The sequence below is a fragment of the Mugil cephalus genome, chromosome 3 (genome assembly GCF_022458985.1).
Source record: "Mugil cephalus isolate CIBA_MC_2020 chromosome 3, CIBA_Mcephalus_1.1, whole genome shotgun sequence".
Taxonomy (NCBI): Eukaryota; Metazoa; Chordata; class Actinopteri; order Mugiliformes; family Mugilidae; genus Mugil; species Mugil cephalus.
This window is the reverse complement of record NC_061772.1, coordinates 30,683,566-30,695,924: the sequence shown is the minus strand read 5'-3', so window position 1 is coordinate 30,695,924 and position 12,359 is coordinate 30,683,566. Positions and strand designations below refer to the sequence as shown.

General features: G+C 41.8%; 1 protein-coding gene across 1 annotated transcript; it reads left to right on the top strand.

Annotated features, from left to right (window-relative positions):
- Positions 1 to 2,459: 2,459 nt before the first annotated feature.
- Positions 2,460 to 11,974, top strand: LOC125005440 (uncharacterized protein PB18E9.04c-like). The gene is made up of 13 exons (XM_047580791.1): positions 2,460 to 2,605; positions 2,773 to 2,963; positions 3,079 to 3,243; positions 3,310 to 3,451; positions 7,194 to 8,262; positions 8,357 to 8,501; positions 8,636 to 8,779; positions 8,880 to 8,938; positions 9,027 to 9,214; positions 10,417 to 10,811; positions 10,900 to 10,996; positions 11,067 to 11,247; positions 11,448 to 11,974. The coding sequence occupies exons 3-13, from the start codon at positions 3,143 to 3,145 to the stop codon at positions 11,582 to 11,584; spliced, it is 2,658 nt and encodes an 885-aa protein (XP_047436747.1). The 5' UTR covers positions 2,460 to 2,605; positions 2,773 to 2,963; positions 3,079 to 3,142; the 3' UTR covers positions 11,585 to 11,974.
- Positions 11,975 to 12,359: the final 385 nt, after the last annotated feature.

Below are 12,359 nucleotides of genomic sequence, written 5' to 3'. Positions count from 1 at the left end.
TAGCTGGGTTTGTTTTTATGCAGAAAGGTTTGAATGAAAACACATAAGCAGATCACGTTTTTTGTTTAAAGCAGCCTAATGAAACATTGTGTTACCGCATATCGTGCAGGCAGCGCAGATTACCCGTAGGTGGCTTAAGCTAGCTAGACGAAAGTTACCAGACACGGCTAGTTTTAACTCACAAATTAGATCGTTTTCATATTCTTGCGTTTAATGATTGAAACCATTCGAAATCATTGCTTTAATACGTAAACGATGTGTTTCATGTAAGCAAAGTAAGGCATTAGCTCACAAAACACTAGCAGGACAGAGACACGTCCTACCTGTCCTGGAGAGGACTCAGCGGAGAAAGAGCGGAAAACCCGCAGTCAATGCTTTACGACAGTGGGAGGAGCTGAGGAGGGAGGTGGGTGGGGTCAGAGGTCAGGGGTCATGGACTAAAGAATGACATTTCTACAATAATAATAATATAAATAAAAACGATATCAAAATAATATCTGACGGCATTCAATAAATGCGGACTTTTCTAGTGATCCTGTATAAAGAAGCGCTTAAATGCCAACCCGGTGTCACAGTGGATGTGAAACTGTCACGAAAATTAATCTATTGTTTGGTGCCTGCCGATTTTCCTCAAATTTTCATGCCGCTCGAAGCGAATTTCAAACTGATGTATTTCAATTGGAAGTTATTTTGTGAGGACGACTGTCAATGTGACACTGCGCAATGAAGAGGTTTGATTTAATTTCATTTAGACTAGATTTGTAATAGTCTTATTTCGGTTTTTAATGTAACGTCAATTTTGCTGCAGGATTCGGCACTTTGAGATTCGAAAAAAAATTAATGGTTATTTGTTATATTGGTCTCTTATACAGGATCGCTAGAAATGTCCGCCTTTATTGAATGCCGTCAGATATTATTTTGATATCGTTATTATTATTATTGTAGAAGTGTCATTCCTTAGTCCATGACCCCTGACCTCTGACCCACAGCTCCACCCACTGTCGTAAAGCATTAACTGTATGTACTAGTCGTAAAGCGGCTTTTCTTTCCTTTCTCCGCTGAGTCCTCTCCAGGACAGGTAGGTCGTCTCTCTGTCCTGCTAGTGTTTTGTGAGCTAATGCCTTACTTTGCTTACATGAAGCACATCGTTTACATATTAAAGCAATGATTTCGAATGGTTTCAATCATTAAACGCAAGAATATGAAAACGATCTAATTTGTGAGTTAAAACTAGCCGTGTCTGGTAACTTTCCTCTAGCTAGCTTAAGCCACCTACGGGTAATCTACGGTGTCTGCATGTTATGCGGTAACATAATGTCTCATTAGGCTGCTTTAAACAAAAAACGTGATCTGCTTATGTGTTTTCATTCAAACCTTTCTGCATAAAAACAAACCCAGCTAGAGCACTAAAGATTTGCCTCTGTTCTTCTTGTAGTTGCTGTCAAACCATCTCCTGACCTCTGACCCTGAATCACCTCACCAACCCAAAGGCACTTTTAAGAGTCACATCTCTAGGACCACGCCGTGCCACTTTTGTGGCCTGATTCATGTGTTTGTGTAATGTGCTCAGAGCGTTGATAATCATTCTGATTATGTGTGTTGGTTTAAATGAAAATAAAGTGAACTAAATGCATTTCTTTTGTCTTTACTGTCCAGGCATTTCATTTGCTCTAATTTACCTAAAGCTGACAAATAACACCTATGATATTAACATTGTGCATATGGGGTAAAGATGCCAGACTCAGGACTTAGTTCATTGCACCTTTTAATTACTCATAGTAACTTATATCTGTTAATAATAGTGTCATATTCTTGTCACTTTACTTAGCGCTGACAAATAGCACTTATGATACTGCATAGCTGTTTATAACAGTGTGCTGTAGGGAGATGTATACATTATTATAACTTTATTACATAGACTTATAACTACAGATATAAAGCACTATAGGAGAAGTCAAAAGTCATTATGCATCACTATGCACATTTAGCAAAGCAAAGTAGTTATGATGCATTATAAAACTAACAAGTGACTAGGCAGATATTGACATATTTATAATGCACTATTCAGATTAAAATTGTAATCATTCATAACCAGTTGTCATAATGCATCATGAAGTTGGTTATAACGACTTGCGAATATGTATAGATGGTAATAATGACCATTATAATGCTTTATAGACACCTTATAAAACATTATGAGTGCATTCATAGGGCATTATAAATACAACCTTCATAGAAAGTGTTACCCTATTATCTTTTAACATGTGTGTTCTCAAATGCGGTCACACTGTTTAAATCCAAGAACCATAGAGACAAGCCACAAGATTGGCATGTTTGGATGAGGTGTGTGCATTCAGGTCATCTGTAAAAACACAGGCAGATCAGAGTAGCTCTTTGTCCTTATTTCCTCCTAGAAAAGTACTTAAGCTGGACCGTTAATGCTGAGGACGCAGCACTCGTCAGGATGGCTTCTCTCACGCTGTTGCTGCATCTGCTGCTCATGGTCACAGCTGCATCTGCATGGCACTACAGAAACAGGTACAGGTTCTTAGGTGGATCTCTGAACTTCACACCTAAAGGAAGGAATTCAAACGGAACCTATGAGGTATTAAACCCACCACTACATCCAGTTTTATTTTAGTAGATTAATAATTTTCTTTCTAATTTGATGCATGAAAAACGTACCTCATATTCATGATGGTGACATCAGGCCACTGCTACATGCTAATAAAAATAAACTTTCTTCTGAGTGTATCTTGTGATTCTTTTCAGCTGGAAATTCGTGACAAGCAAACTACATACTACTGCAGACAGAATTACTACACTTGCCTAAGTGGCAACTGTGGGACCCAGACCCAGTCTACCAATGGACTAGTTGCCAGGAACTCCTATGGTTTGAGCTGGTGCCAGTATGAAAGGACGACAAAAACAAATCTCCCCAGCAACCTCCCCTTTGAGATCAGGTGAAGAATAAAAATCAATGAAAAGATCACAAACTGTATTTGCAGTACGTTAACTTTTTACTTTCTATTTAACGAACGATTAAAGATAGAACTTGATATTTTTTTCTCCCAACAGATATCCTACTTACCTAAGTTCCTACTATGGCGATGGTTACTGGATATCAAACGTCTGAAGCTCTATGTCTTACTGGAGAATGATGGCACATGTGGACCTGGGAACACGATCTGACACCGGTGAATCAAACAGATCTCCCCTCATTACCACGCTGCCCGTCCTCAGGTAATTAACTTTATATTTACTTATTTTTACTTTTCCAAAGCTAAACAGCTGACTGTCATGTTACAGAGTTCCAAGAAACTGCCCCCGATCATTCAATCTGACAGCGTTTGACCCTGATGGTGACCATGTGAGATGCAGAACACCATCCAGCTCAAACACCTATGAGTGTGGTTTATGCGGTGTCACCAGTGGTTTCTCTGTAGACCAGGTAAGAATCCACAAAGCAAATGTATTTTTTTAAATTTAAATAAACTTTGAAACAGAACTTTTTTGAGAAAGAGCTGTAGAACATTGACTGCTGCTGGAAAATACAGAAGACGAACATGTTTGGGCCCCTAACCCTATCGCTTGTTTTAACTGGTTGTAATGTTACCTCCATGTTTCTGTCTTTTCTGATTGAGGTGGCTACTTTTTATTCTGTTTTTAGTCTATATAGCACCAATACCAATACAAATTATCCTAAGACGCTTTACAAAAACCTCCAGAGCAGCCTGAAGGAAAAACTTCCTTTAACAGGAAGAAACCTTGAGCAGAACCAGCTCATATGGAGGAACCATCTGCTGAAGACCAACCAGGAAGGCATTAATTCCTTATATCTAGTTATAGCATCATCAGATAAGTGTCTACCATAGAATGTCTTTACAATTTCTGTGGAATCTCTCATAGTAAATTCAAATGTTACAAGAAAGTGATCGGACAATAGGGGGTTGTGAGAATATACGGTTGGACCTTCTATGCCATAAGTTAGTACAAGATCTAAGGTGTGATTGAAACAGTGAGTTGAACCATTTACACTCTGAGAAAAGCCAATTGAGTCTAATAATGACATAAATGAAGAGCTAAGACTGTCACTGCCAACATCAACATGGATGTTAAAGTCACCTACTATAATGACTTTATCTGTTCTAAGCACTAAATCACATAGAAACTCAGAGAATTCAGCTAAAAATTCAGAGTAAGGAGCAGGTGGGCGACACACCACAACAAAAAGAACTGTTTTTTTGTGTTTTTCAGTCTGGATGAACAAACAAATTAAAGCATTGCTTAGGTCTAGGATTAATACATAAATCAGAGTGGAAGATTGCTGCCACTCCTCTTCCTCGGCCTGTGCCTCCAGGAATGTGATAGTTACTATGACTGGGTGGCGTGGACTCATTTAAACTGACATACTCATCATCCTGCAGCCACGTTTCAGTCAAACTAAATAGATCAATCTGATGATCAGTTATCAAATCGGTCACTAGAAGAGATTTAGATGAGAGAGACCTGACATTTAAAAGACCACATTTAATTTTCTTATTGCTCTGTTGTACTAGTGAATTTGTGTTGATTTGGATAAGGTTCCTATGAATAACTCCTCTATTGTTATTTTTCCATTTAAAAAAATCTGGGAGCACACAGCACATCTATGGAGTTTGGGGAGTTATGGGTGTGAGACAGTACTAGAGAAGCGGCAGAGAGACGTGTAAGACTGCAGCTCTGCCTCCTGGGCTGAACTCTGGGTTGTCATGGTTTCGGGGTGTTAATAAAATCGGACAAATTCCTACAGATAAGAGAAGCAGCCGCCAAGGTGGGATGAACTCCATCTAATCTAGTCAGACCAGGCTTTCCCCAGAAAGAGTTCCAATTATCAAGGCCACGTCGTTGGCTGGACACCACCGAGATAACCAGCGGTGGAATGATGACATGCGACTATACATATCGTCACTTGTCAGACTGGGCAGGGGACCAGAGAAAACTATGGAGTCCGACATAGTTTTAGCAAACTTGCACACCGATTCAATATTAAGTTTAGTGACCTCTGATTGGCGTAACCGTTGGTCATTACTGCCGACGTGAATAACAATCGTACCATACTTAGCATTAGCCTTAGCCAGCAGTTTCAGATAAGATTTGGTGTCGCCCGCTCTGGCCCCTGGAATGCATCTAACTATGGTCGCTGGTTTCTCTAACATCACTTTCCACAAAATAGAGTCGCCACATACCAGAGTTGGCTTCTCAGTGGGTGTGTCGCCGAGTGGGGAAAATCTGTTAGAAACATGAAGTGGTTGGTGGTGCTCCGTGGGCCGGGTAAGACTATGCTTCCTTCGTACCGTCACCCAGCCGCCCTGGTTTCCCGGCTGCTCGGGAGCTGCAGGCGGACAGCTAGTAGGAGCTATGCTAATGGGAGCTGCGCTTGGTCGGCCCACTCTGGCTGGGTATGGGGTTTTGCATGGTGCAATTCAGAGAGCCTTGCCTCCAAAGCTACAAATAAACTACATTTATTACAGGTACCATTAACACTAAAGGAGGCAGAGGAGTAGCTAAACATGTGGCACGACGAGCAGAAGAGAGAAGAACATAGTAATATTCCATTTGAATGAATGCTGCCCAATTTAGCTTGATCATTTCCTGCATTCAATACACAGAAATCTGACAAGCAGTCAGTTACTAGCTACTACAACTAGCTAGTTTTCAAGTGCGCACCTCCCTTTACAGATTTTTCGTTAAGTTCATGGGACAGTAAGCTCAATAAAATACAGTACCTTCTCTGGTTCTGATCACAACAGCAGGTCTGGCCCTAGTGCTCACTGTCTGTGCTGGGATAATCAGCTACCCGTTTAAATCGTCCCTCAGCTTCCAGGCTCCTCCTACTCTTAGCTGCCCTGTGCTATGCCTGATCCTCAATGGTCTGGCCTTTTTTCCCTCCTGTACACATAATATGCTGATTCTACTTTCTAGCAGATGAGGAATTTACTAATGCTCGTTTGTCCTCAGTTCCAGCTGCTAAGCATTTCAGAACCAGGTGATGCCAGGGTGGGTATGGGAAATGGAAGTTTGCCCAACCAGTCCACATGTCTTTCTGGATGTGGCCATGGCCCTCACACACCCTAGTTCATGGTCCCACGCCCGGGACTAAAAAAACCCACATTGTTCCTCCACAATCTGAGGTTCAATTATTGATTGAACCCTCTTTTCGGACTCAATTTCCCCCATGCCCCCAGGCGCAGTTGAACCTCTGCCTGAGGTGGTAGTTGAAGACCATCTTGAGAAATTCTTTAAACAGGCGTTGCCTACAGACCATCACTATTAATTTGGGCCTACCAGGTCTGCCGTCTGATCCAACTCATCACGAGGTGGTGATCAGTTGACAGCTCTGATCCTCTCTTCACCCGAGTGTCCAAAACACACAGCTGACTATAAAATCAATCATCGACTTGCGACCTTGGGTGCCAAGAGCACAGATGAACAACCTTATGCTCGAACATGGTGTTAGTTATGGCCAAACTGTGACTGAAGTCCACAAAAGTCCAATAACTGAACCCTGGGTCCAGATCAGGCAGACCATTCTTCCCAATCACGACCCTCCACGTCATGCTGTCATTGGCCATGTGAAACTTGAAGTCCCGCAGCAGGACAATGGAGTCGCCAGTTGGGACGCAGTCCAGAGTCCATTCTAGGGCCTCCAAAAAGGGTGGGTACTCTGAATTGCTGCTCACCCATAACCAGAAGGCGCAGGGAAGTAACACTGTCGACCACAAATACCCCCCACCTTGGTCTGCTGCCCAATCCACAGAGCACTGGACCCTTCATGGTCCTCCTGCTGGTGATGGGTCCATAGGGAGACAAGCCCATGTCTCCAGTTTGGGTGAAGGCCCCAGGCCTGACTCCACTGTGGGTCCACAATGAAACCTCCAGCCCGGGTACACAAACTTTTGTTGTTATTCTGCCTTTGCGGTCTTGTGAACCCTTCTTTGTCTGACTCTTCGGCTAGGACCATTCTGCCTTTGGAGAACTTACCAGGGGCAAAATGTCCTGGGCAGCATAGTCAATTGGGTTATTAGGTCACTCAAACACCTCCACCACAATAGGGCAATGGTCCAAGGAGGACCAAGTGGTGTTCAAAGCTGCAAAATCCTAAACTAAATTCTGTAACTTTTATTTAATGTCCAGTACTTGTTTCTTGTCAGACTTCCTGCTCCCTAACATACACCTCCAGTGGTCCAACTGGATACCATCCCATTGAGCTTGTGGTGGAGGATTTCCCCAACAGACCGATCACTCTGTCTTACTCTGATGGAACCTACACATTGAAGGAACCACTTTCAGGAGGAAGGCGTAAACGTCAAGTGGCATTTTCCACCACATCTGTTCTTCCAACCACAACTCCTCCAACAACAACAACGACTTCTCCAATAACCACCACTCCTCCATCGACAACAACTCCTCAAACCACCACCACAACTCCTCCATCGACAACAACTCCTCAAACCACCACCACAGCTCCTCCAACAACCACAACTCCTCAAATCATCAACACAACTCCTCTACCCGCCACAACTCCTCAAACCACTACTACAACTCCTCTACCCACCACAACACCTCAAACCACCACCACAACTCTTCAAACAACCACAACTCCTCAAACCACTACCACAACTCCTCCAATTACCACCACTCCTCAAACCACTACCACAACACCTCAAACCACAACGACAACTCCTCAAACCACTACCACAACGCCTCAAACTACTACCACAACTCCTCAAACCACTACCACCACTCCTCAAACCACTACCACAACACTTCAAACCACTACCACAACTCTTCAAACAACCACAACTCCTCAAACCACTACCACAACTTCTTCACCCACCACAACTCCTCAAACCACTACCATGATTCCTCCAACAAACACAACCAACACATCAACTGCTCCAAATACCACAACTTCTCCAACAACAACCACAACTACTCCAACAACCACAACTACTCCAACAACCACCACAATAGCTCCAACCGCAACCAACACCACAACTGCTCCAAATACCACAACTTCTTCAACAACAACCACAACTACTCCAACAACAACAACAACTTCTCCAACAACCACCACAATAAGTATTCCAACAACAACAACAACCACAACTACTCCAACAACAACAACAACAACCACAACTTCTCCAACAACAACCACACCATATTTCCGAACAACCATTGCTCCACTCAGCAAGATTCCTCTGCAATTTACAGTTTATGGTATGTCAATGATTTTTATTCTAAGTTTTTTTGTTTTTGATTTTTTTCCCCCCAGTTTCTCAAGTATCTGTTTTTCTTGTCATCTGACTTCCAGTGGACTACCACAACGCCCCCTCATGTCTTGATGGTGATTATTTTCCCATTTTCTTGTCACCAACTCCTGCAAATGGAGTAAATCTTCCAGCATTTGTCAACCACACCCTCGAAATCACAGTCAGATCCACAGCTCAGTTCCCCACGTAAGAAGGTTTTAGACTAAAATTATTGTCATTATTTTGTACAATTCTTTATTAATGTAGATATTTTGTCCAAGGGTCTTATTTTGCAGTACCAACATTAAGAGTCACCAATGCAAACATTGCTTCTCTTGCAGGATTTATGACCTGATTGTGACAGGACCAAGAGGCATTACGAAGCAGAAAGTCTCCACAGAACTATATACAATACAATGGACGCCAACTGAACAGGATGTCAACGATCACTTTCCAATCTGCTTCATTTCTGAAGCAAGAGACAGGTGAATTCTAAATTAACTATGATTTAAAATTACCTATATGCCTATCATACCTACTACCTTTCTAAGTAAAACTGTTCTTGTTATATTTGTCTTTGTCAAGATACAACCGAGTCTATCAGTCAGAGCTTCGTTGTGTGACCGCTGATGTTGGACACCAAGGTTAGTTGAAGCAAAAGTTTGTCTTAACATTTCTGCTTTTAAATTTCAAATCAGCACAGTATCAGATCATTTTTATATATCTGTTTAGAGGCCACTGTGACGTGTAATGAAACTACATTAACCGTGGAAGTGGAGAAATCGTACCTCATCAGACGCAACTTGGACAACCTGCATCTGAACAACGTTGCAGATTCTTCCTGCAACCTGACAACTCACTCCAATGAGACCCACCTGGTGGCTGTCATGTCACTGAATGCCTGTGGGACTCAAGTGGAGGTATAGTTCAGATCACAGTAGCACTTCCATGCCTTTGATCACTGTCCACTTTAAGCAAAAAAAGCTGCTATCAATGTAATCATTCAGGTGCTGCTACTGGTTAAGACAATCAAACAACACACATTTCTAAATTTGCCTCATTTCAAATGTTTCCCAAAACATTCTCCATTGGTTACAATTCTAGCTGTTTTGAGAAGAGAATAAGTACAATTTATTGATCAATTAGCATTAATTAGCTTTTCAGCTAGTCATATTTTCTTCTGCAGAGTTCATCTCCAGAGTGTTCAACATTTAGTGAAACTGATCTTCTCGATCGACCCAAAAGGCATTTCATAGGATTTCTTGATAGTTTCAGTATACCTTTTCATTTCCTAGTTTAAGTTAACCTGTCTTCAACCTGTGCAGTCAACCTGTCTAAGTTGTACTGTAGCAGGACTGTGCATACGTTTTAGGCAGTAATCCCAGACTCTGGGTGGGCCATGCCACCACTTCCAGGACTTCTTGTTCTTCTTCACTCTGAAGATAGTTCTTTATGACCTTAGCTGGATGTTTGGAGTCTTTGTCCTGCTGCAGAATAAATCTGGGGCCAGTCCTCCTCCTCACTGATGGTATTAATGATGGATAAGTATCTTCTAGTATTTCTCAGGATTGAGGACCATTAATCCTGACCAAACCACAACTCCATTTGCAGAAATGTGGCTCCAAACTTACGAGGAGCCTCCACCATGCTTCACTGTTGTCTGCAGACACTCATTATTGTAGCTCTCTCCAACCCTTTAGTAAACAAACTGCCTTCTGCTACAGACAAATATTTCACATGTTGACCCATCAGTCCATATCACCTGCTACCATTGTTTTGAGCCCAGTTTTATATTTTTGTGGATAGTTGAGTCTCTTTGCCTTGTTTCCATGTCAGAGGGATGGATTTTTGGCTGTAACTCTTCCATGATGACCACCTGTGGCCAGACTCCAGAGAGTAGATGGGTGAACCTGGGTCCCACTGGTTTTTGACAGTTCTGAGCTGATGGCTTGTGGCACTAAATATTAATTAGACTTAGATTTTTCTTTTGTTTGCTCACTTTGCTTTTTGTAAACTGATAACAGTACACAATCATTATGTAAACTTTTGAAAGCATTCTTAGTTTACAGCATTTTTCACCACTGTACATTTTATTTTTATTTACACTTCATGTCACTTTCAGGAGGATGAAGACAACATCATCTTTTTAAACGAGATCTCATCTGCTGACCCAGATGAAATCATCTCCAGGCGGCACGACGTTGAGATCGCCTTTTCCTGCTCTTATCCAAAGAGAACCAACCTGACCCTGGGCTTCCGACACAAAAACCCATACGCCTTCACAGAGAAAGGCTTCGGTGCTTTCACCTTTCAGTTTGAGTTCTTTGAGAGCCAACGCTTTAGGAAACAAGTGGATGGCAGCACCTACCCAGTGGAGGTATACCTGAAGCAGATGATCTTCATGCAGATTGAGGCGACCACCAACATCCCCAACACTGAGCTGTTTGTGGAGTCCTGCAAGGCAACTCCCTATGACAACCCCAACTCCCGCATCAGCTACACCATCATCGAAAATGGGTACGAAAAATGCTTCTGTGTGGTGGTTGGTGGTTATGATAAATGATGAGCCTTTTATTTCTAAAACATTTGAACTGCTCTGTCACAGGTGTGTGAAGGACAAAACTGTGCAAATCTACCCCAGCTCCAAGTCTCAGTTCAGATTTGGAATGGAGGCTTTTGAGTTCATCGGTGCTCATGATGAGGTGAAAGATTTTGCTGTTACTTTTACATTGTGCAGAATAAGGAAATGGTTATTAATGATTTTATGTGCAGGTCTACATCACATGCTCCGTTCTCCTGTGTGAGAGCGGCGCCTCTGGAACCCGGTGTTCTCAGGGATGCATCAGCTCCAACTCAGGGACGCATCGAAGAAAAAGGGAAGCTGCAGCTGAGACTGGAAGACACTCCATTTCCCAGGGACCTTTGCACCTGGTCAAGACTTCTGACAGCCAATGTGAGTCCTTCCATCAATTCTTCTTCTTTCATGTCAAAAAATGACTCAGTTAAAGGCAGCACAGTTCAGCTGCACAATAAACGTCAGCCTGAAGTTTCTTTGCAGACACAGATTATTTAAACAAATACATGATATATATATTAAAGATAACTAAATCAGTGTACAGAGTAATTTAAATCAGCCTTTTCTTCTTCTTTCAGCATCTGGCCTGAGCATGAATCTGGGTGTGAACCTGGTCTTCATCATCGGCTGCCTCCTGGTATGTGCGGTGGTGGTCTGCAGAGCAAAGAGGTCCAGAGCTAAATACCAGGCCCTGCCTACCTCTGAGGAAGACTAAAGACCAAAAAGGTTCTTTGGTTGTTTGAACTTTGAAATGCTAAAAATGATCCTGTCAGCTGTTCCAAAAGAAATCCATGGTGAATGATTAAAATCTACACAGTTCAAACAGTTACTTGCGGTGTATTCCCCAAACACACACCGAATAAATAAAAATAAAAATAAAAAAATAAATTCTGTCCTCTCACTGACAGTTTGTTCTCCAGTGATTGTATACTGTATGACGTGCAATATATATATAACTCTCATAAATAGATGTCAGGTGTGACACTAAATTCCAGATACAATATGCCAGTTGTACATTGGTACATTGTGATCAGGATGTTATATTTTTAAAATTTTTTTGGTGGTGGAAATTTCTGAAGAAATTAAATAAAGAACACTCCAACCATTCTGTGGTTTTATTTCACATCTGAGTACATCTACAAATGCAGTTGTAGATGTTCCCTTAGCATAGACAAAGCATAATGGAATGCACTGCAAATGGAAAATACACAGAGTTTGCTTTGTTTTATTGTCAGACATATAATAGAAGATCATATAAGAATATAAATTATTAACTCTCCAGAAACAATGATGGGTCTCTTTGCGCAGTGGGAAATTATTGCTCTATGACGTTTAACTAAACATGGCAGGTGAACAGAAGGAGTGGTTCATCATAAATGAACAAGAGAATTTTTATAGCTTGGCTGCACTCCAAGGCAACAGGGTACATTTTTTTGTCAACATATTTGTTTAAATGTTTATGTCAGAGAACACTGCAGAATTCACCAGTG